The sequence below is a fragment of the Echiichthys vipera genome (genome assembly GCF_963691815.1).
Source record: "Echiichthys vipera genome assembly, chromosome: 5".
In the NCBI taxonomy this organism is placed as follows: domain Eukaryota; kingdom Metazoa; phylum Chordata; class Actinopteri; order Perciformes; family Trachinidae; genus Echiichthys; species Echiichthys vipera.
In genome coordinates, this window is record NC_139830.1 from 15,335,481 (window position 1) to 15,361,616 (window position 26,136).

At 41.1% G+C, this 26,136-nt stretch overlaps 1 protein-coding gene across 1 annotated transcript; it reads left to right on the top strand.

Annotated features, from left to right (window-relative positions):
- Window positions 1–446: 446 nt before the first annotated feature.
- On the top strand, window positions 447–26,136 carry tlcd2 (TLC domain containing 2). The gene is made up of 4 exons (XM_083914367.1): window positions 447–920; window positions 1,614–1,696; window positions 4,491–4,573; window positions 22,791–26,136. The coding sequence occupies exons 1-4, from the start codon at window positions 742–744 to the stop codon at window positions 23,169–23,171; spliced, it is 726 nt and encodes a 241-aa protein (XP_083770493.1). The 5' UTR covers window positions 447–741; the 3' UTR covers window positions 23,172–26,136.

The window sequence follows — 26,136 nt, forward strand, 5'->3', positions numbered from 1 at the left end:
TTTTGTATTGTATTTAAAATGTATTTTGTATTGTATTTGAAATGTATTTTGTATTGTATTAAAATGTATTTTTGTTAAGTTGTTGGACTGTATTGAGTATTGTCTGCTGGTATGTGGACCCCAGGAACACTAGCGAACTGCTATGGCATTAGCTAATCGGGATGCTTTAATGAAACATAAAACATGTTGTGGATATCTGAAACGATCATTCTGACTAGAAACAATTCAATTTTGACCAGGATAAATTATATTATAAATGTAATAAAATATGGGAGTGTGATTTGATACAATGTTTAAACCGCTTGCCTTAGATTCCGACGTTTCCGACAGCCCTTGAACGTATCACAACACACGCAACGTGCTCGTGGCCGCTCCCCTTTATAGTAGGGCGGGGAAAACCTCCCGTTTGGTTTCTGTTGATGTGAAAAAGTTACACAAGCCAGGGGATGAGGTTTTACAACAGGACGGTTTCACAACTGTGAGCAGAGGCTTCACGGTCGCATCCATCACCGCACCCTGCACCGGCTGCACCTGCGGACACGGCGCTCTCCTCCCCGCACAAACACACCACAGTCATTCAGTCAGTGGGGAGGCATTTGACAGACGCGTCCACGCCTTCTCCCCCTGGAAAACAACCGTGAAAGAAACACGCTTTTGTGTCTGTCTGGACCACAGGCGACGCTCACATTGGGGGACAGTCGCAGCCCGTGAAGTGTTTACATTTACACAAACAACTGAGCCATGGAGTTGAGTTCAGTGATCTTCACCACCGGGGGCTCCGTGGGGTTTTTCAGGCTGGTCAACGCTGGAGTGGCCAGGCTGCCCATGCCTGAATCCGCCTGCAGGAATGCGTGGAAATGGAGAAACATCTCCACATCCTTCGTGCACAGTTTTATAACCGCGGTGTGGGCAGTGCTGTGGTGAGTTAACCCCAACAAAATCAGTGTTATTCAGTGTTGGAAGTAAATGGTTTATTGTGTTTATCTTGGAAGCATGGTTTCAATAAATGGATGCTGGCTTTTGGCGCGGTTGTGTTCAGAAATGTGCTTTAAATATATTTTCCTTTCTTTTAAATGTTTTTTGACTGTAGTTTGTATTTATATCATATTGTTGACCGACCTAATTTTTGACCAGATCCTCTACTAGTATTTATAATATGGATGTGATGAAGTGAGAAGGTTATTCTATGACTTGGTTATTTTATAACCTTTTTTTCGGTCTTTGCATTCTTTACCTGTTATAAACTAACCTCAGTGTCATTTTTGTCTTTATTTGTTGTTGTTCTGTTTTAGACACGTTTTTTGGTTGGGTTCAGTATAGGGTTGGGTATCTTCTGAATAGTTTTGGGGTATTAGTGCCCAAACATTACCTTAAGTTTCACTACTTAAACCAAAACTATCCTCAATTTCCGACACTTTAATTTAAGAAATATAAACATGTTTTTGTACAAAACCCTTCGTTCATTACTGTTGACCCACTTTTTTAATATTATAATCTAACTTCAATATCATTTGTGTCATTTTTGGACTCTGTTAACTGTAAAATGTATAACTCTCAATAAAGTTCACACATTTTTTTCCTTTGAAATGATTTATCTGACTTCTGTGTTTCAGCTTCTTCCTTCACCCTCAGATGGCTGAAGATCTGATAGAAACCTACTCTGTGTTTTCTCACGCTTTGGTGTCGTTTTCAATCGGTGAGTAGACGTGGGCACTAATACAGTCACAAACTGTGGCCTGTGTCTGAATCATAGTCTGAATGGGCTGGGTGGTGGTGGTGGTGGTGGGTGGTGGTGGTGGTGGTAGGAAGGGAGGGCTGGAGATGGAGTTCACCCATAGGTGCTGCCATCATAAGGGGAAATGAGGAAGTGACATTATTCATCCGAGCTAGTCTCATTTTTCTCATGGTGTTAGGGCAAACAGTTTGTGTGCAGATCATAAAACATTTAATGTAACCAGCTGATGCATGACCTAACTTGACAAATATGTATTAGTTTAATAAATTGGATAAGAGACTTTTAAAATATATATATTTTATCAGCAATACATACTGAAACAAATGAACGCACATTCTTTATAAGAGAGGTACACAAAAGTGGAATATGGGCAAAATCTTCTATCCCGGTAGGCCTATAATTACATAAATAAGTATTCAATACTAAATAACCACGTGGTAAAGCTCACTGTCATATACTCCAGAATACCGTTTTTTTTTCATCTTATTAAGAATTTTAGCGCAAAATAAACATAATGTGCAAGGATCCGAGCGTAAAGTGGCATCAAAATTATGTGAATATTGCCATAAAGCAGTTTGGCCACTGTTAAAGTTAAAATAACACCATTGGCATTTTTGTATAGTTTTGACGATGTATATCATCATATCACACAGCCCTTTGGTAAACTGAGCCTTTTTACTCATAAGTGAACGTCACGCTGAAGGCTGAATGATTTAATTGTTGCTCAATAATTTCTTAAGTCCTATGCCTGTTCCTGGATCTGCCACGATCTATGAATGATTGAGAGATGGGCATTATTGAGTCTGGGGTGTGCTTTAGGGTGTGTGTACTCTCCCTTTAATGTGACTCTGACCCTATGAACACTTGTTGTGTCGACTAAAGTTCATTTGTCATGTAGTATTTATTTATTTTTTTTTGCTACTGAATTGCTTCGTGGAATCCACATGTAGGATACATCCTCATCTTCATCATCTGCTCTCCGTGAACCAAATTAAACACTTACATGAAATGGATTTAACTTGATTTCATTAAGTGTTCTTAAACCCCAGTGCACGTGCGACCCCACATTGTTAGAATAGCAACTTTACCTTTTCTCTTTAATCCTTAAAGTATTCCAGAGCATCTAGTGGCACGTGAGCCAACTTAAAACCACAAATTTATTGGATCCGTGTCGGTCAACAAGGGCTCCCCGAGGATTCCCAGGATGTTTGACATTCTTTCAGGAAGCCCGGCCCTGGAGGCTGGCAAAGTGAGGGGCAGTGTCCGCGTGTGAAGATCAATGGGGGGCATTATTATCAGTCCTAAGCACCAGGCGTAACCCTGTACTGTGCTGTGACATCACCGAGACAGTAACCGCGCAAAAAAGTCAGTTGATTTATGCAAGCTGTGCACGTCACACGCCAGTGGTAACAGAAAGGGGAGTCATTCACACAAAAACAAGTGGAGTGCTTCTCCCGAGCCCTCCCACTAGTGATGTGGTGTGATTCTGAGGCCTCAGCGAGTTGGAGCGAGGAGTTTTGTTCACCAGACTTGTGTATTCAGCCCGGCTCGCTGCGATACCACGCTGCAAACCTCGCAGTGAAATGCCACAAATGGTTCTCCGCTTGTTGAATGAAGACCTTGTTCGATTCTTAGAACGTTGTCTTGCAGAGGAATCCAACGGTTCATGTGTGCAGTACTGTTGTCATGTACCTTCTCCACGTTGCGATGCAGAAAACTAATTTAAAAGAATAGTTCTCTGCATCTGTTGTGTTTAAGAGTAGTATGTTATCTCTAATGCAGAAAAAAAGACACGAGGATCGCAAGTATTGCTCATGGAGCCTCTCCAATTTGTCAGACAACCGAGTTTCAGGCTGAACGTATTCATCCAGCGTCAAACTCGCTTTGTTTGACAAACTGGTTTCAAGATCTTCACAGGATCTAGAATGGGGGAAAAAAGCAAATCTATTGCTCTGGAGGATTTCACTAGAAACCTGTTTTTTCCTCATCTTCTTCCTGTTGGCCAGCAGCCAATAGAAAGTCAAGTACTCTCTGATTCCTTTGGCCTTCTTAGTAAGACATTGAGCGTTGGCACATTGAGCATTGGCACATTGGCATGTCCCCCTTGCAGAACATAAACAGAAATACTGTGCGTTAAAAAAACGACATCCATTCTTCGTTACGTTCGTAAACTTGACCCAAACTCTCCTTCGCCATTGTTGAAAAGACTCCTTTGGCGTGGAGATCGTCCCTTATCATCGTCAATGCTCTTCTGAAACAATATGAGCCATTATGGAGATCAGATAATGCAAATAAATCAATTGAATGTCAGATAATGGTTTGTTCTGCGGCTTGTAGCGATTACATTTATTTAGACGAACCCAAACATGTCACCACATTGGGGGAAAAAAGCATCCTTGGGGTCAAATTTCCAACATAATAAGGGTTAATTCCAGTCTCACGCCGGCCCCGAGCACCCTCGCACTCCGTCCTCCTCATCCCCAACACTTCATTATTTTTCCGGCATTGTGAATAGCTGTCACCATGGATACAGCTGGTGGTGGGGAAGGGGTGGGGATTGGTGGATATGAATAGCCCCTCTCCGGGACACATCTTGGTTGCCATCACTGTCGTCATGGAAGCAGGGTCCCCCCAGACACTCTTGATATGCTTGAGGCTTCTCTTGCCAAATAAATCTGTCATGCTTTGGTTGATTGATGAATTGCTGAACCTATAGATGTCATTAACGTTGACTAAACACTCTCCGTCCTCACAGGTTACTTCATCTATGACTTCCTTGACATGGTGGTGAACCAGAAGTTGACTCAGTCCTGGGAGCTTCTCTTTCATCACATTGTGGTAGGTCTTTCAAGCATTACCGTCATAAACCCAGGTCCAAGATTTACCACTTTGACCAAAGATGTTTCACCATGACCATTACGGACAATAACCTACATCTAAAGCCTTTCCCACTCAACAAAAAAAAACCCAGTAACACTCATCTGGCTTTTTGTCTTTAGTGGGAAAAGTTATAATCAAATTCTGAGTTTGCAAGAAAGATTAAACTGGTAACGGATACAAAAAATAAGAAACCACCTCAACATTTCCACCAACTCCACGCCGCTTTCTACTGTTCAGTATCCCTGTTTTTCTGGTATCTTAGTGACCTTGAATGTGACTCATCAGAAAAAACAATAAGAAAGGCAGACTCATCTACTGGCAATGAGAAAGGTGTCTGTCTTAAAAATAATCATCATCTTTAACCTCTTACCTACCCCCACTATGAAATCAATATACAGTAGTGACTGCACCGATAAATCATGCAGCAAAACCCCAGCGCACCTGTCAGAAGTTCATAAATGGGAAAGAAAAAATACCCGTCTTTCCCGTCTGGTGACAAAGGACAAGTGAGGGTGGAACAAAGAGACAATCATTCCAGTCTGACAGCCCCCCGCCGAGCATTCAACCTCCTTTCACGCCTTGAGAAAGTTGAACTTGAACACCCGGCTCCCTCTCTTGCCATCCACTTAACTGTGGTTAACTGTTTCCAGCAGATTCAGAGCCAGTCATCCTGACCCTCAGCAGGCTGGTCTGCTGGGAGATATTTCCCTGAGGGAAGAACAGGACTGATCAGTTCACCCGTCCCCCATTACTGCCTTTTAAACACTACGGGAAATGACCTGAAGTGGAAATATATATTTACATCCTGATATTTTCTCTCTGTGACCTACACCTAAGACCGCGCCAACGACGTTGTGTCTTGCCTTCTGTTGCCAAGCTCTCGACTGGTTATTGTCGTTAGTACTCACCTCATCAAAGCTGTTTATTTAAATTTTTATTTGAAGTGTTTCTGGCCGGATTGGGGTGGATTTGTACTGCACAGCAGCCACACCATGTCTGTGTTTGGGTAGTGGAAACCCTTGAAAACACTTGTGTTGTTTTCAAGGTTTGAAAAGTGCTTGATTTTAAATAAAGTGCTTGAAATGGCTTGAAATTTTATGTTATATGGAATGGCATATTTAAAACAAAGAAAAACAATCTGCATATTTGAGAGACTGAAAACAGAGACTGCACGAAAAATGACTTTTGATGATTAACAGATTATCAGAAATAGTTGATTATATTTCTGTCGATCTGTAAGTCAACTAATTGTTGCAAGTCTATTTACAAACATGAAAGGTTGGTTTCCTTTAATTTGTCACCCCTCTGCAAATCTGTCTCGAAACATAATGTCGGTTTATAGCACAGTACCATCTAATTTAATGTGATGAGCAAGTGCAATAATAAGTATACTGAATAAACTGTGAGTGTGTTATACAAATATGTAGTTTACCACAGCTGTATGGTGCTGGAAAAGCATGAAAATGGAATTTGAAATGCTTGAAAAGTGCTTGAATTAGACTTTGGAAAATGTGGAGGAACCACTGTTTAAGGCAGATGTGTTTTCAAGCCAAAGTATGTGGAAATATTTCTCTGCAGAATTTAGAAATCAGGCCACTGAGGACGTGGCTCATAATCTTCGTTGCATGCTGACATTACAGTTACAGATTTATAGAAGAAAAACATACTTTAAATGGCCTTATACTGATATTATATTTTCCTTATATCTTCCCACATATTTACATACAAAACAACCCTCTTGAATGAGCCCCTTTACAGTTTCTCTCTCACACAAACACACTTTTACACCACATGTAAAAGTGGCCCATGGTTCTACTGATTTTAGTCGTCTAATGGCTGCGTGATAAGATGTAAAAATTCCTTGCAACAAATACACAACATAACAGACCACATAACAACATATGCATATGAGAAAATAATAAAAAGTTAGAAAATAGTCAACACAGTCCTCTCTGAGTGCTGTCCCTGAGCTTGAGATTTTCCCAATGGTATCATTTTGCCAAATGCACCAAGTACAAAAATGTAGTTAATCTTGAATTGTTGCGTATGTTCTGCTGTTTCCGGGCAAACTTTCCAATTCTTAGTCGTTAGCTCCATTAGTACCATTTTTCAAATAAAACATTTGCCTCCTTGACAAATCATTAAATTATGGTTTCATTGTGAAATGTGGTCATCGTTGGCTAGTGAATCAATCAGCGCAAGTAGTAAAACAAAAAATATTTAATACAGTTTTTACAGTTTGTTTTCCAGTAGCTGATGATGGAAGTAGCTAAGGAGAGCTCCGCCTTGCTTCCTTCTCGTCATGTTGAGAGTTGCACATGTGCAGAACCAGATTAATTAAGATTTAACCTGACAATTGACTTTAGTTTTTGTTGTTATTTGACAACTGCTAATAAATAAAACAATTGTGTAGGTAAAACTGACATCTGAACATTAGCATTGAAGCCTGTACTCATGATGCTTCTGGTTGCCTAGTAACAGATGACGGTGAGGCTATTGATTGGTCCTTTGTTTCTAAACGAGGTGAAAGGCACACCTGAGTCACTTTTTACCAGGAGAGAGATGGAAACGCTAAGAGTCAGTCAGAATTAGTTGTGGGAACCAGCTCCAACACCACCCGGTTGTTGGTGGCAAAGGCCTAACGTGAGAAGATAGCCGTATTGTCTGAAAGTCTTATTTTTTTTCTCCTTCACTTCCTGGAAGCCTTGTGAATGGATGCTTTGGCCGAGCCAGCTGGCCTCAGATTGTCACTAGAGTGTGGGAGGGGCAGAGACCTCTTCCTCATTCACATGGCTTTCTGTGTTTCTCTGTACTTCCTTCATTGCCACTGTACCATCGTCAAGACTTCCATTCATTCTTTTCAGTGGTGTTCGCTCCCTGATTCACACGTAGGCCGTCATCCTTCAACTCTTTTGCTATCGTGTCACATCTTGCCCTTTTCTTGTTTATTTTGTTGTTATTTTGTTGTTCTTTTCAGGCAGCTATAGGACATTTCGTTATTGCGAAAGAGGTTCACAAAGGGTTGTAAAGCAGAAGAAACGAGTCAGGGCTTGATTTGCAAGCGTAAGTGTACCGGTCATCTGAAGAGACTAGTCTTTAGTTAATCTTCTGCTCGTATCGGCAGCCCACTGATTCATCTTTCACCCATGAAAATCCTTTTCTTCAACACCACACTAGTGTGCAAAAACTGTACAGGGGGCTTGCGTCTTTTGAACATTGTCTTGGCAATTGATGGTAAAAAAATGTGTGTTAGTATTGTACGTTGAGTCACGCATTGACTGAATGTTCTTTTAAGTGTAAGGGCAGACAACATTACAAAAAACGAGGGGATTTTCCAGAACTTTCAATATAAATCAACTGAAAAACAAATAAAACCTAAAAAAAATATATATATATTATTATTTTTTTAATTAAGTTAACTATGTTGTATCCTTAGTGCAGTTCCACAAACAACTGTAAACTCCTTCTATTCAACATTTTTGTAAAACCATTATTTAACAAGTTCCAGTCAGAAACTCAGCAAAAACGGCGCACTGCTATAAGAGAAAGGGGTGTGCTGGATTTAAAACACAAGACAAAACAAAAGCATCATTGAAAAACGGAATGTGGCACTTTATTAACTTTATCTTTCATTATCTTGTTTTCTTAAACATTGTGAAAATGTGATGAATCGCCCATCTATGCTCATAAATAAGGTAAATGTTACAGTTGCGAGCTAGAGGATTGGCCCTGAGGGAAGATGCAAGTTGTAATAAAAGTTTTCTTAAGCTGCAAAACGCCAACAGAGTTGTAAGTCACTTGTCTGACCCAGTTTGTGCTGTCGAACCTGTTTGTTTTTCCCTCACTTTTCTCCTCTCTCCTCCGCTCTGTGTTCACCCCTCCCTTCTCCTTTAGTGGTTGCCTGCTCAAAAGCACTAATTATTGTATCTTGGCGTCTTCATTTGTGTAATCACCCTCTGAGGGTTTCCTCTTTTACACAAACATGTAGTGAAACAGCATGAGTTTTAACACATGTTTTGTTGATCCCTGTTGTCGCAGTCCAGGACGAATAACAAAGTCATGCATTCCATGGAAAGTTTTTCTTTTTCTTATTGACTGAAGTGGAGATTACTGCTACTTATTTCTGTCTGAGAAGCACGCGGGCCCTGCCGCAGTCACTCACGCCTGATGAGATCCTGTCAGCCGTAACCCGGTGCTTCCTTTGGAAAACAGGAAGTCTTGATATTTCTGCCAGAAATAGGGTTCTTTTTCTGAGGAGATTAGATATGTCTACGCACCTAACCCATAACACGTGAGGCTTTCAAAAGGAATCATAAATGTGTAGCCTGTTAAGCGTAGTGTGTAAGAAAGATAAGGTTGTCATTGTTTGAGATCCGCTGCAGTGCATTGGTCAGTTAGTTGGGTTAATGTAAAACCAGGGTTTGTTTGCCGTTCTTGTAAAAATCCCTTCTCCCCATGTTGAGTATGTCTCCGCCACGTTTGTCCATGACTCTTGGAAATAGTGAGTTTGCAATTAAAAGTATGAGCCAGAAGAGAAGGATGCCAAACAGAAGCAGAAAAGGGCAGATTATTTTTTCCGTGAAGTACGAAAGCATGTGAATAGCATTATTGCAGTATATCCGACGTCTAACCAATTGAATCTCTCGTTGCCCTCTCACATGTTTGCTGTTTTCCTTCCATAAATGCTTCTCATCCCTCTCTCATTAGGCAGAATTCAATTTTATTTGTAGAGAAGGCCAAGGGCGGTGCTCCTTTAAAACAGACGGAGGCTGCGCAGGCTAATCAGCAGTTGAGGTTCCCCGCTGTTTCTAATCACATCTGCTCTCCCAGCTCTTCTTCAAAAGTATAGTGCTCACTCTTGTTTATTCTCTGCACTATGCTCCTTATATTCTCCTTATGTGGATCTTAGTTGTGTAACCGTTCATCATCATTTACAGTCTAATTGGTGTCAAGGATTACTGTGCACAAGTTGATTTTCACACACACACACACACACACACACACACACACACACACACACACACACACACACACACACACACACACACACACACACACACACACACACACACACACACAAGAAGAATGATAGGCTCCTGTAACACCCTGGGGAATTAATTTAGTTCTCATCTGCCTTTTGCTGTCTCCAAATGTGCAATAATCAGCCTGAGAGGCCTGTAACCTAAAAGACTGTTAAATATATATAACTGTCACATCTCCTCAGATTTCAAATGTTAAACATGTTGCACAAATTTTACAGCTTTTGTGGCAGTAATATGTGCGTTGCTCCAGCTGGACAAGGAGCTTTTGTAAACCTCGCCCAAGCCCTTTACCAATTTTAAGTGCAAAATTTGAAAAACTTAAGTTTGGTTGGGCATCTCCATGAACTTTCATATTTTTTGAAAGTCTGGAGCCATGTAGCTGTCTGATTAAAGTAATTTTATGTGTTTTCATTTGCATATTTTTATGCTTATTTTGCGGTATCACGTTAAAAAAGCTGAATGGAAACGGAAAAATTGTGCAAAAATGTTTTAGTAATCAAATGAGAGATTATAGACAGGATGGGATATGAAAACGCCCTTGCTAAATAAGTTCTGACGTAGAGAACTTTTAACTCACATGGCTGATGAAGGTGTTGTCAAAGATGTATCTCATGGCGTGTTTTTGCGTCCGGACAGCATGAAAGAAGGCCAATATTAACTGACACGAAGGAACAATTAAAACTTGCCCAATTGATTGATTCTCTCGTGGGTGATTTCGTCAGCCAAGGCGACTCATTTACTTTACTTTTTATATGCGTAGCTGAGGGCGGCAACGTCTGCTGAGACTTCACTTTAGCTTAGTTTATTCGCATTTCTAATTTGTTTGACAGTTGAATGGAAAAGATGTCTGTTTCCGGCACTTTAACAGGTTTTTCAGCAAGTATATCTCTGTATCTGGAGATATACTATATCATTGTCCCGCCTTTTACAATTAAGCGTTATACTTTTAATTGTTGTTATGAAGAGGTTTCATCCTTTCGTCCGCCTGCTGGTGGATGGTGTAACATGCATAAGGAGTTTGGGTTGATGGTCACATGTGTCTGTGTGTTTGTATTCTTATAACCTGGGAATCCTCTTAGGTGCTCGCACACTCTGTATTCGCCGTTTTCAACTTCGGTCACATTTTCCCTCTTGAATGTTCGTCCGGTACCAACCTCAGATATGTGTGGAACTTGTCTCAGTTTACCAAGCATGAAAATAGATTTTTGAGAGGAGCGTGAAGCTTACCTTACATAGCCAAAAGGGAATGTCACTTTTGGCAGCAGTAACATACTTTGTTTTTTTGACACAGTGTCACTGGAATGCCACAGAACGCCTTCGACTCTGTAGAACCTGATCGTCCTGTGTGTCTGTTTCTGTCTTTTGCTTTATTATTATTTCCCTTTTCATTGCTCCAGCTGCTCCTTCCACTCGCTGCTGGTTTTGTAAAGACCATGGACCACCAGTCGACACAGAGTGGCTAGATTTTTAATCCTTAAAGCCTCATTTGGTTTGAAGTCCCCATTGTTGCTGAGGTGGCCCTGTTTATTCAAACATATCTGAAGCTCAGCTGGTTTGTTTCCTGATGGACGTACTTCCTCCAGTGGTTGAGAATTATTAGTGTTCATGTCAAATAGAAGTGTAGAGCATGGGTTGTAATATACCCTTGTGATGCTTTGCGTGCTTAAAACATCCAGGGCCTCTTAATATTTTAGAGCAGCAGCTTATTCAGCATATGTTTGTTTTGTTATTTTCTTCTAGCCGGCCCACAGATATATTTCCAGCCGTCCACAAGCCTTGGGCTCTGACACTCCTCCTTTTGATCCACACGTTGACGTCACAGACCACATGTTACGAGGGTTGCTTTTTAAAATCTCCAGTGTCAACAATATGTTGTGTAAACCGTGAACTGCTGGAACGTCCGCTTTTGTTTTTTGGTGAAATTACAGCAGAACATACAGCTCGCTGCCCTTGAATGATGCAAAAACAACAATACCACGCCACATACTGACGACGGTGATGGCCAAAGAGAGAGAGACGCATATTTCAAAATAGAAAATGGAGGGGTGGAGGGATTTGTGATGTGTGTTTGTGTCCTGGCGATCTCCTTTTTTTGGCGGGGAATCCCAGGAAATCCCCCACCCTCCCCCCGCCATTCTGTGTATGTCCTGACAGGAGGACAGACATCTGGTCTCCATATGAACCTCAGCCTCCCGAGAGAGAGAGAGAGAGAGAGAGACCCACAAACATGAAGCAAACCTCCTGCTTCCTGAGCCCTCAAAACATTTCTGCGCTGCAGCTCCTCTCCATATATCACACACGCTGCCTTGTTCTCGACCCCCCCTATCTTAGCATGAACTCCAAACATCTCCCCCATCCCCCTCGTCCACCTACTCTCTGCAGCTTGTTCCGCCCCCTCACATGGCTACAAACCAATGAGAGTCTCCACTGCTCTGTTGGTATTATATCTTGTTTTTTTGTCCCCTATGGTATGACTGACATTGAGGAATTTCCTTATCCATTTTTTTTGGTCTCACTCATCTAATCTCTTGGAGTATTGAACACCTTTGGGGACCAGTAAGACAGAAAAAGGAAACTATTAGCATGGTTTGTACGGTGATGGAAATCCTTGAAAACTGCTTTAATTTTGAATAAAATGCTTGAAATGTTATGTTATATGGGATGGTATATATGATATAGCACAAAAAATAATCTCACCATGTTTAAGAGACTGAAAACAACCTTTTCTGACATTTTTGCATGAAAAATGACTTTTGTTGATTAACAGATTATCAAAATAGTTGATTAAATTCCTATTGGTCAAGTTAGTTTTCCTTTCATTTCTCGTCCTTCTGTAGAAAGCTGCCACGAAACATAATTTTTTAGTTTATAGGACAATAACATCTTATTTAATGACTAAGTGCAATCATAAGTATACTGACTATTTTACGGTATACCGACATGTAGTGAACCACAGCTGTAAGGTGCTGGAAAAGCATGAAAATGCTCCTTGAAATGCCTGACAAGTGCTTGAATTTGACTTTGGAAAATGTGTAGTAACCCTGTATTAGCATTGGTTGGGAATTAGGAGGTAGAATTGCCAATTACAGGAATAAATGAGGAAGAAATAGCAGGTACATCTTTAATTTTTATTTAATCTGCTGTTTTTGGATCGTAAAACAGTTGACAGCACGTGTGTAAAAACAAACTCACTGTATAATTGGTGTTGATCCAATCACAGGATATCAGTGTGAGGTAGAAATAAGCCGTTCAGATGCAGGTGCCATCCATCCTAAACAGAGCAGGCTGGCGTGAATGAGCCGTATGAGGTAGTCGACAGAAAAGAGCAGTTTAGTCACAAACTCGTACGCGCACGTGCAATGCTTCCCAAAGAGGCTGGAAAAGCCGAGTGCCCCCAAAAAAGTAAAAAAGGAGTTGGCATTTGTTTGCAGTTGGCATGACGACCAGGAATGCTGTTTGTAGAGGCACGCATCCATCAGCAGGTTTAGAAAACAGAGGGAGTCGACTCTCTCTCTCTAAGCTATTTGTCATTGTTGAAATAGCAAGGTGGGGCAAAGTAGGAACTGTGCATTTGTTCTCGCAGTGACACACCTAATGGCCTCGAACCACTGCATGGAAAAAAGATAGAGAACAAACTTGGCTGAGATCCAGCTGCGGTGGGAATACCAGAGCACTTGTATGATTCCAACAGCAGCGTAGGCGGGTGTGCAAGCATGTGAGAGTGCAGCATACCAACCTCGCATCGTGTGTTTGAGGAGAGTGGAGTGTACCATTTACAGACATGAAATATCTGCAGTAATTGTGAGAGGGTTCCTTTGTTTGTATCTCACTTCTCCCCAGAATTCCTGCCTATCATAATGCTAGGCTGCAACGGGTTGAGATTTTCACGGTACGTTAACGTCTCAGAAAATATTATAGTTTCACAGTATCACTGTATATGGTATTATTATTATTATTATTATTGTTGTTATTAAAAGTTCCCCCCAAAATATTTTCTAAATTTCCTCCACTAGTGTAGCTTGGCACACACAAGGGAACAGAAAGTATTTCCCAAAATGCCAAACTATTCCTTTAAGAATACACATATAATACTTCATTTTGGAAGCAAAATGATGCATTGGTGAAGTAATGTGAAAAGTGTTGCAACCCCCTGAACAAACCGGAATATTATCTCAAGAGCTTTCTGGTGCTTCCTGGTGCTAATGACTGTCAAGCGCATTGGGAATCTTTCCTTGGCCTCTTTGGGAAGTGAGGTCATAGCTGAGTGTAAAGTACTCTCAAAGCGTTGTGAACCACCGCTCCTCCCGTCGCACTCAGGGCCTGAATACTACAAGTGACCACAATTCTCCAAAACACGCCTCTTAGCAGTCAGAGAGCCTCGCCCTGGTGTCTCGTGAAGACGAGAGCAAAAGACTATTTCTTTCGGTACATTTAAAAAAACTAATAACCACATTACTGATTGATTATATTTGGCCTGGATAATTGTGTTCGGCCGCATCGGTGGGGTGGGGGTTGGTTTCTGAACAGATGTTTGTGACAGTGAGGCGCTGAAGTGCCCTGCAGTGCTGCTGTCAGCTGACGGGAGTTAACGCAGGTCTCATGATAAAAGTTTGTGTGTGTGTGTGTGTGTGTGTGTGTGTGTGTGTGTGTGTGTGTGTGTGTGTGTGTGTGTGTGTGTGTGTGTGTGTGTGTGTGTGTGTGTGTGTGTGTGTGTGTGTGTGTGTGTGTGTGTGTGTGTGTGTGTGTGTGTGTGTGTGTGTGTGTGTGTGTGTGTGTGTGTGTGTGTGTGTGTGTGTGTGTGTGTGTGTGTGTGTGTGTGTGTGTGTGTGTGTGTGTGTGTGTGTGTGTGTGTGTGTGTGTGAGAGCTGCACATCCTTCCCTCCATTTTCTCTCCCTCCTGCTCATCACCCCACAGCTGTCTGACTGTCACCAGATGTCTCTCATCTCTTTACGGAGCTTCACTTGGCCATTTCCTGTCACTTCATGACCTGTATTAAGGAAGCACTGTTTAGGAAACGTAACGTTGTGATGGTATCCTTATATCTCAACAAGCCTTGTACAGTCATTTTTCATGAATGTGAGGTCTTGCTGACAGTTTGAGGGTCCAATGGTGTTACAAGATTTGGTCACAAGCTCTTTTAAATACTTTTCGTTGGTTAAAACGTTATAAACCCCGCACACAGACGTGAGGAGTGACCAACAGCACTGGTTCATGATAAAATTAAAAATTACAAAACACTGAGATACTAGGTTTCCCCCGGACATTGAGAATATGTAAAATAAATTAATCTTCAACCGTCGTCTTTGTATGTATGTACACCGAACAGCACAGATTCAGCCACTGTCTGTCTGTGGCCCAGATAGTCTCAGGTTTGTGTAAAAGCACAGACAGGAAATGGGGTGAGAGAGAGGGGGGGGGGGGGGAGACATGCAGCAAAGGGCCGCAGGTCAGAGTCGAACCCGCGGCCGCTGCCTCAAGGAACTTCAGCCTCTTTACATGGGGCGACTGCTCTAACCACTGTTCCAACGGCCGCTCTGAACGTCCCCCTATTTATGGATGAATTCAAAATTTACTCACCTTCTAGATTATTCTTCGCAATCTTTGTGAACATGAGTTAGTGGTGTGGTCATGACTCACTGAACTGTGATGTGTTTGGAATACACTTAATCACTTAACAAATATGGGTGTGAAAATGCTTTCATCTTGCTTGTGTGCAGTTATTAAAAACATCTCAACCACACACACACACACACACACACACACACACACACACACACACACACACACACACACACACACACACACAGACTGTGTCGGGCCTCTGTGAACCTTAATGACCACGCCCTCCTGACCACCTTTTTTGTCTTTTTTTCTCACACAGTCCCTTTATCATACAACACTCTCTTTGTGTAAAATAAACCCAAAAAAAACATGCTGGGCTTGTACTGAACTTGAAATTCTCCTTTTTATAACTGGGCCAGCTAACAAGTTATCAGCTGGAGGCAGGGAAACTGGTTTGAATCCTTGCGTAACCTTTTTGTGTCTGCTTTGACTTTTGTAAATTGTGATAAGGATGAAGGGCGAGTCCAGCTTTATTTTAAATGAGCAAAGCTATACAAACACATGAGCATGTAAATGTCCGCTGCATCAGTGTAAGTGTGTGTGAAACCTGCAAATGTTCAGCCCAGGGGTGACAGAGGGAGACTGACACACAATACAAATGATAAAAGAGTGATAGAGAGAGACGTACTGTAGAGTTTCACAACTGCAGGGTTCTATCGGAAACAACCCGGTTTCCTTTGGTAACGCAGCGGGAAGAGAGCGCAAAAAATTAGGGAAGTCCTACCTGAGGAATGCAGACAGCAGCACGGCTCAGAGGACATGAGTTAATCTATAGGAGAAAAGCCTGGTAGAACTTTAAAAGTAATTAGTAAAAGTTGGAAATCCAGATAGGGTGTAGTGCTGCAAAGATGGGAGAATTGTGGTCTTGTCTTGAGTTTTTGACAAGCTGGAGTTGAGTGATGGCCTTTTGGCTGAGCCCTGAATATCAGGAATTACAGTAATCCTGCCGCGATGAGATGAAAGCATAGATTACTTTTGTTAATTACTTAAAGTGTAAGGCGTAAAGTGTCTTCTTCGTCATGAAAATGCATCAAATAAGCCATCGAGACAGTTTTTTTACGTTGATCAACCATGTATAGAGAAATGCGGGAGAGACGATAATAGCCCTAAAGGGCTGAACGCATCCAAAGCAGCAATTTTTTAACCACTAATGCTGCTCAAAATAGCACCAAACCTCTGCAGTAGCATGATTAGGGTCCCTACACATAAAACGAAGCACCAACAACGTAGTTAGTGAACCTGGAATTCATTAAAAAAGAGTATGTGCCAGTAGGTCCATGCTGTCTGGTAGTCCATACAAGTCATTTACCGAATGCACTGTTTTTGCATTTATGATTCCATGGAAATGAATAATTACTTTGCTGTTTGTGACATATCGATCCAGTGTTGACACGGAAATGAGAGGAGTGCTATTTTGAGCAGTTTTGGAGCACTGCCCCAAGCTAATCAATGTTAGCCCTTTGGGGCTGTTAGCATCTCTTTGGGCATTCTCAATACATGGTTGAACAACGAAAAAAAACTGTCTTGGTGGCTTATTTGATGTATTTTCATGACGAAAAGACCATGGGTAGGCTAAACACTCAAATCCTCAATTATTTAGATATTCGTCTGTTGGGTAGGTATTCAATTTTCAGTTTGGGATTTTGAATCTTTGTTTTTTTTCTCAATATTGTAGAATAATACAATCTTCTTTTTAAAAAGTGCATAAAAAAATTCAGCATGTTTCAGTCAACTGGTTTGGAGCGAATAAGCTAAGTTAAGGTGTAGTTTTTTCAGAAGTTAGCGCTGTAGCCTGCACATGGCAAGACACATGTTGCAGCCCAGTGTTTCGAACATTTTTATCAGTTTTATCTCGCCCTGGGTTTCCCTTTAGCTTTATTCTGAATACTGATTGCAGTAGCTATTCAAAAGCAAAAACCTTTATCAATAGATGCCATGAACTTTATACCCATTTTTTTTTAGTGGGTCAGAGTGGTGGTTTCCTTTTGACGGTGCAAGACGGAAGAAAGTGATTTTTCCCCCCCATCTCAGAGCTTCTTTTGTTCTTAACAGGTTTCACCATGTTCATATAACAGACATGTTCACACTGTTTACCATACTTGCCTTCCTTATTTTCACCCAGTGTCCCCTCCTGAAAGTGGGACGAGGAGGTCCCTCACCAGGGTGTAGAGAACATCTAATTGAACCCACTGGGAGAAAATGTAGGAAACAAACACCCATACCACCTTGCACCTTGCTTATGCTATTGCTATGGCTATAAACAGTAGGTTGATGTATAAAAGTGCAGTCCAAAGGTTAAATAACACCATCTGTCCTCGGCTGTTGAGCCTCTTTCTACCATGTTATAGGAGAATATTTACAGTTATAGTGTAGCAGATTTGTGGAAACGGCACAAAACAAGCTCATCACAGAGTCCTTTAGTGGCTGTTTTGGAGCTTTCCATTGTAGAAGAGGTTTTGCTCAGAAGATGAAGTTTGTCCACACAGATGTGTCCGGTCATTTAAACAACTTCCATGTTTTTTAAGGGAAAAAAAACATTGTATTTACTTAGCTGGCGCTTTTATCCAAATCGACGCACAATAAGTGCATTTAACCACGAACCATTCCAATGAGATTGAAGGTTCATTCTTGACATTGTAAAAAAAATAAGTTGATAAAACAATATTACTAAAATGTCGATCAGCTGGTTCAGCTTTCAATCATACTACACAATCTTCCTCAAATGTACGAGCTGTACATTTTCTTCTTTAAATCTGCCACCACACTGCAGAACTAATCCTTTCACTTATGTTTCAGATACATAATCCTAATAATTATTTGTAATGACCTGAGATTAGACTGAATGTATTTGACGCAGCATTAATACTACATCTGTAATAATATGCTGCCATTGTGGTTAAAAATGCTGCTGGCAGCCATGCTGCATGATGCAACAGGTGTCACGTGTGTGTTTCTAGTTGGGTAGTTGTGTTTGTATGTGAACGCAAAGCTTCAGCAGAGTTTATCAAAGCAAATCCAGCGAATGCCGAATCACTAATCATCTGATGGATCCAGGGGGATTACTGTGATTCCCTCTCAGCTCAGGGTGTGGGAGTTGCCCCCCGTCCTTCATGGAGGACTAACAGAGGCCTCATCTATCACAGAGAGTTGGTGTGTGGTTGGCTGCTGAGCCACGTGGGCTCATTGTCACCTGATTGCTGCCTCTCTACTAAGAGGATGCACACATCGTGGCTCTTCCGTCCACATAACCCTTTTATGGTTCATCACTTACTTGTTGTACAACTTTATTGCATGTTATATAGCGTGTCCGTTGTCCTATCAGTGTTTATTCCCAGATTAGATGGATTTATGTCATTGGCTGAAATATCATAAAAGAGAGGTTACCTGGATCCACATGCAGGAGGGACATAACGAAATTCTGTTTTTACATTAAAACACCTCAAGAAGTGTCTCCAAATGTAATGCTGATTTGATATGATTCCACTTGCTGAACGACAGAACGAAGTAACACAGAGTCTGTTTTCCAGAATCGTCTTCATCATCTTATCTCAGCGTTGTATAAGGGTTTGTTTTGACCTTCCCAGACCTGTGCTCTACCTGGTTTTATCTTCTATTATGAGATTAGACTTGAGATGAGCCACACTACTAAAGACTACTGGTTGATGTGGTTGCAGCGATGACCTGGCCTTGGTGTGTAAATCAGAGAGTGTGGTCTTGTCCTCACATGTTCAGGGTAACAGATGAGGGTCCTGGCTGTCAGGGCTTTTGCTTCGGGTTTGAGCAAACATGAATGGATGTTTTTATAACACGCACACACACACACACACACACACACTTTTTACTGCAGGTATTGTGGTGGTAAACTGAAAACAGTGAGTGCGTGTTTAGTATGTTTTCACTATATATATCTATATATATAGATATATATATATAGATATATATATATATACAAACGTGAAATGAGAGGATATCCTCTCATTTCACGTTTGTTTGAAATATTGGATTCATAGTCAGTGTGAGAGAGATTTTTAGTTTGTGTTCATAAGGAGTTGCGTCTCTAGTCGAAACCGTGTAAGGGGCTTTTCACACAGGGATCTGATCTGCACCGTTCAGCCCGACCCGACCCACAAACTACCAACTTCATCTATTATAGTAGCACGACTGTCAGTAGAGCGAAGGACCGAGACCGACTGCAGTGTGTTGTTGAGAGAGGGAGAAGAGGTGGACTATCGAGCGCAATTTTTCTGTAAGTTATTAATATTTTGGGCTACTCTGAACGTTGTCACCTTTTGACCTGCTGTGGGTCGACTCGCCATCACTACTGTGTCGTTCCACCGGGCTGACAACCATCCCACCCACCCTTCACACAGACGTCAGCTCAGCACTTTCGCTGCTCTGTGTAAACCTCAGTTGTCAGCTCACTTCTGTGAGCTAGGCGGGCATATTAACAGCGCAACAGCCCCGCAGCAAACATGCAGTGGGAATGGGCTTTATGTCTTGAGATGATCCCAAATAAGCAGAGTGGATTTCCATCTAACCCAAAAAAAACAGATGGGTGTTAAATGTTTGCCAGCGCTGATAATGATTATTTTGTCTTTCATTTTTTTTTTAACTGATTTCAAGACTTCTTCTTAATACACTTCTTTATTTGAAGATGTGTTTTTTTAGTTTCTGCTCATAGTTAAAGTGTAATTCTGGTGCAAAATCATCCCATGTTTTTTTTTCAACACTTAAACACATCAAATAAGCCATTGATACAGTTTTTTTCATGTATGACCTATTAACAGAGAAATCCAGGAGAGTCGCTAACAGCCAGTCGTGGCTAACACTGATTAGCTCGCGGCAGTACAGTGAAAGTATTTTTATTGCTTTTTTTAACCATTTATACTGCTCAAAATAACACCAAACCTCTGCAGTAGCAGGATAAGAGTCCCTACACGTAAAACGAAGCACTAATGGGCTCCGTCCTTTTGAAATGCATTTGGTAATAGACTTGAATGGACTTTACTATGAGAGGAGCTGGTACCGGGGCCAGTAGTTAAGTCTTTCAAAACACTGTTTTCATAAAATTCTTATAATAAATTAGGGGTTCACGAACTACATTGTTGGTGCTTCGTTGTGTAATGTGTTATTAAATTATAATTTCATCATAGTCTGCTTTATTGACTTCATTTTAGATATCTTCTGGAACCAAAGCCATCGAGGTGCAGAACAAACGTGAGGGATAGTTGTTCAGCAGTCCAGTGGATTATCATGGTGACTGCAATGAGCACCAGTTTAGTTTAGTCACTGGAGTCGTTTGTTGTTGCCTGCCTCGGTGATAACAGGGTATCATCATAACACACCTCACTTATCCAGGAGTTTTCAAACTCATCGTGTCTGTGTGTGTGTGTGTGATGAGGTGGGCAGTCTGTGTTGCTAACCGCGGTGCTTTCGCTGTCGTCATTACTCACTGACGCTGTTCGTCTTCACTGTAACTTGACTGTGTGACTACGACTTTGATTTGTACTGTGATTGTTTGGGGTGTGTGTGTGTGTGTGTTTGTGAGTCAGAGTCAATCCTCGCATCATTGTTTTTATTGTTCAGCTACACTGAAACGATGTATTTTTCATCAGATAGCAACGAGGCCTGAGGACGCCCATGTTTGTGCAACACTACAGTTCAGATGAACATATCTCCCAGAGGATTATTTATAGTTTTGTTCTTTACAAGTATGGAAGTATGGAAGCCTGATGTGGTGATTGAAATATATAAGTCATTATAAAGAGAAAACCTCTTGAAACAATGACTTAGTTAAATTTGCATAGCCCTAAGTGTCTCATTATAATGACCAATAGGATCTTTTTTTCTTCTTCATGAGGCTAATGTTTCATCTTGTTTTTTTCTTTTACTGGCAGAAATGGAGTTCTGTATTTTAGTGCCCAGTTGAGCCACTTCAAGGTCAAAGTGTCCCCTTGACCGACACTTAGTCTATGACAGGACATCTTGAAAACAAATGACCCCCAGTGTTGGATGCCTCGCCCTAACCATTTTGATGAGAGTTTGAATCGTAGATATAGTTTCTTTAGAGAAAGATGAGCAATGCACTTAACAAGAAACACTGCCAAGACTAACAACTCTTTGAAGGGAGTGAAACGCGTCCAGTATAGAAAACCTTTTGAATTTTTAAGCCCAGGAGTCACACATTTCAGTGGATATAAAATGTACACACATCTATTGCATGTCTCTCCGAGGTATGGAAGTTTTTTTGGGGGGGAAGAAGGGGAGTTTTTTATCTGAGGTGAGGGTCCAAGGACAGAGGGTGTCGGATGCTGTACAGACTTGTGATATTAGGATGTGTAAATAAAATTGACTTGACCGACTACTTAATGTGAGCGCGAGTGAGGGATAGCGTGCTGCTGACTTTCCTCACATGTCCTGATTTAGAGATCCTGGGACCTCATGCAACCCTGAGACTAAAGTGAAATCTTCTGAGTGTGAGTGAAGCTGATGAGCGTGGTGGTGTGACAGTCTTCCTGGCTCCTGTGGGGAGTTGGCTGAATCGGCCGTTTTGAGTGCAAATGAGTTTCCATCATCCCAGTTTTGCAACGCAGCTGCTGTGTAAGTGTGTTAAACGGCAGCGTTTTATTCTGTCACAACATGTCAGAGAGCGTCTGTAATCCTTTCCCAGACTGTCAGCAGACAGGATTTCAGACCGGTTTTGAGGGATGTTGCTGCCCTCTTGTGGAGACGTTCTGTTAGTTATCACATAAACTTTCATAAGCACTGATCAGCAGAAATGAGTCACGGGGGTGGTGACCTTCCACATGGTCATTGAGTAATAAACGTTGTCAAAGGTGAAAGAAAGTGTTCAAACATCAGCACTGAGAGGCAGTTGGAAAGAAAATCTAAATTATTAACTTTCTCTGTATTATTCTCTGACATTTGCACTTTTTTATTGTTGTTTCATATATTTGCAACATGCTGCCTTTTTAAAGTTGCTGTGATTTGTACTATTTTTAATCTTTTCCTTTTACGTTGTCTGGCATTCTGTGGACAGCAAACGAAGAATTTCATTGATGATTTGTCAATGAAAATGCATATTGGCGTCAGTGGAATCAGCTGCATCCCTGCATTTAATAGTGGCATAAGTTATATATTAACCACTTAAATAACATCAGCATGGAACAAGCCCAAATGTGTCAGGGGACAGATGGCGGGCCTTTTTGCATGTCTGTGCCCACTTCAGTTTTATTTACAGTGCCAAATCATAACAGAAGTTATCTCAGGACACCCGCATCGGCTCATACTGATGCACCTAAAAAACGCAAATATTGGCCGATGTATCGGTCTATCACTAATTCTAGGTATTATATACAGTATTAATCCAGCAATCTTGTGCAGAAGCCCTTTATCTCATAATGCGTCCATGATCACAGCGTTGACAATATTGTATTTGTATTGAATGCTGTGCCACGCCCATCCTTACCTTCCTCTCCCTTGTCTTCTTTCTCACCATCTTTCCATCTAGGTGATCAGTTGTTTCGGCCTCTCTGTGGTGTCTTACCGCTATGTGGGCTTCGCCGTGGTGGCACTGCTGGTGGAAATAAACTCCGTGTTCCTCCACCTCAGGCAAATGCTGCGTATGGCTGGCAACGCCACGGGCACGCTGTACCGGGTCAACAGCATCATCAACCTCGGCACATACGTGGTGTTCCGCATCAACACGCTGGCCTGGATGACCCGCTGGCTGGTGCTCAACAGGGACAACGTACCCCTGCTGGCCTACACGCTGGGCAGCGTGGGCATGGCCATCATGACGGTCATGAATATCGTCCTGTTCTGTCGGCTGCTCAGGAGCGACTTTCTGAAGAGCAGCACCAGGGAGACGAAGAAAGAGAAGGAGATGTAGAGAGGAGGAAGGGACACAAGGAGTATTCTCACTCATAAAAACACTCGTTACTGTACGTTAACGCCCTGTGGCTGAGGATTCTTCATATGAACAATGTAAGGCCTCTCAAACAATGACAAACACCTTTAATTCCCACAGGGTGTTTCAGTTAAATCTCTTCTAAAATGTAGTTTGCGGTACATGAAGATACAAACAGACCCAGCTACACTCATATATTTCCATAGGAAACAGGTACAAATATCTTAAGAATAACCTTTTATTGATAAATGATATAATATATTATAATATATTCTATTCTATTGTATTGTTGTGGGTAATTTAAAATCTCACATTACATTTATTTACCACTGAGTAGCCATCTGTGGAACCAAACCTGCTTATTGTTTAACACTACCACTGCAGAGGTGACTATCTTTTATTTAATTATTTTTCCAACAGATCTCCTCAACTAAACAAGACGCCTGCTACCTCAGAAAGCTTGTAACAATTATTTGCCTCACGCTTGAACAAGCTTTGCTGTCAGTGTTTGGCAGGTTCTTTATTACTATATATTGCCTCTAAGGATATCTAGCAGAAACCAGTCCTTACTTCAGGAGAGGACAGGGTGACGGGTGAATACTTTGAAGTGGTGTGTAAATAAAACAGATCAGACGCAGAACAGCTTGTTATTTAGTAGCAAACAATTGTGGCCATTTTATGCTTTTGCCAAACTGTATTAAAACATCTGTGAGAAAGAAATTTGAAATCATGAACATCATAGCAGGCTTTACATTCATTAGAAATATACAGTATAACTAAAGCTGCAACGATAATTTAATGGACAGAAAAATCAGTGCCTTCTTATTCTGAAAATCGGATCATCGTTAAAGTAATTAAAGTAATTTTTCATGCGGAAATGACAGAAAATGCTGTTTCAGCCTCTTTAAATATGGAGATTTCCTGCTTTTCTCAGTTTTATATCATATTAAATTGGATACTTTTGGTTGTAAAGTCTCTTTGGATTCTAAGAAACTGGGATGGACATTTTTCACAATTTTTTTTGACACTTTTCACGATTTTTTGACATTTTTATAGACTAAATGATTTCTTATTTAATCTAAAAAACTAATAGTCAGGTTATAGCAGATTTTGCCCCTCAGACCTCATCGGCAAATTGTATTTGTATTCATTGTGTTAGTAGATCTTAGGCTGTCAGACAGCTCAGCCGGCTGCTGAATCCATGAGCACTCTTGAAGCCTGTAAAATGAAAACAAAACAAAACAAGCTAAGTGACAATAGAAAGTGCTGCAGTACAAACTAGCGTCCATGTCTTCACAATTTGCATGCATTCCTTTAGTGGGCCGTGAGTTTGCAGTAGGAGCTTTCAGACAGGCAGAAGTTGTTGTTCTACATTTGTCCTGCGGAGGGCGGCACACTCAACATCCCTGCAGTCACCTCAACACGCCACAGATGTCTTTATTTTGTGGGATCTTGGTAGATCTGTGCCTCCTGCCTTTCCATTTGCACCGCGAGATGTAGAAAAACCGACCGGTCTGAGATCTGTGAACACAGCGAACTCTCATACACACTCTCTCACCGCTGATCATAGCATTACAGTCCTTATATGGAAATATTTGATGCCATTAATGTTTTGCCTTTTTGTGTATAATCATTGTTTAAGGGGTTAAATTGTGTAAATGTGTAATTTATTTGTACTCAAAAGAAGTTGTGGATTTAAGATGTTCAAAGAATGCCCCTGTTTTTGAAAAAAATAACTTGATTATAGTGAAGCTGATATGATCGTGTAAGTTGTGTTGTTTGGGTCTTATATTTACATTTTCCCAACGTCTACAGGGGAAAACCTCAGTCTGAACGCACACATGTTCGAGCCCTAAAACCAGTCTGTCAAGCATATTACAAACGCCAACATGCTGAACTGGGTCGGAAGGAAACATCAGACACACAAAGTGTACACTGAAATACTTACATGACAAAACCTATCAGGGCCTGTACATGCAACTCTTTGTCCACGTTAAAATCAAAGACATCACTGCACTAAAGAAACAGCACTGTTTGGGAGGGGGGCGGTAAAAATTTGGATTATTTTTTTGTCGTGGCTGATTCCCAGATTGTAATATCAAAAGTAACTCCCTTTTGAATTTTTTTTATTGTGAATGTAGATTTGCTTCTTTTTTTCAGTTCTTTGAATTAGGGCAGCTTAAACAATCGAAGTTCCTTGTAACAAGCAAGCTTATATTTGTGAATGTGTCGTATAAAGCTGTAATGTTGTTGAAATTATAGATCATGCTGCTGTGTGCTTTTAGGGTTTGTGATAAAACCGCAGCCAAGTCGAGATGCCTCCTCGAAGAAGCGTCGTAAAGACACTTTGAGGAACTTTTGGAGTGAATCAAGCTCCAATTCCTGCTCTTTTTGCTGTCTGTATGGCTTGGATTTCAAACTATTTGTCCCAATGGTCAAAGGATCTATGGTTTTGTATTAGTGGGTAGTGGACACGTTATTTCAGGAGAGAGGGGCAGCTGTTATGAAGTCACGCTGCCTCGTCTCACACAGGAAACGGCATCGATCTCTCAGAATTAGAAAATACCAGCTCCCTTATCACAACCAACAAAACAAAACTCCAGTCTTATATCCTTGCTTGTTCATTTATTTGGTGGCTTTTTTCCTGGTGGTTGGTGAAATATTATGTATTAACTATGAAAAAAATTAAATGAATAAATTCAGTGAAGACTATTGACACTGTGCAGCTCATCAAGAACATTAAAACCCTTCATTAAGGGGAAGGATCTTGAAGCACCTGAGGTCGTGAGAGCTAAGTGATCTGTCATGTTTCACAAAATTATGCCTTTAAGTGTAAATATAACAGTTTTATTTTTTCATGTTTTGGACTGTTTTCTAATTAAAACTTTGATTTATATGTTTGTATATTAACTATTTGTTTAACGTGAAAATAAAGTTTGAAAGGACA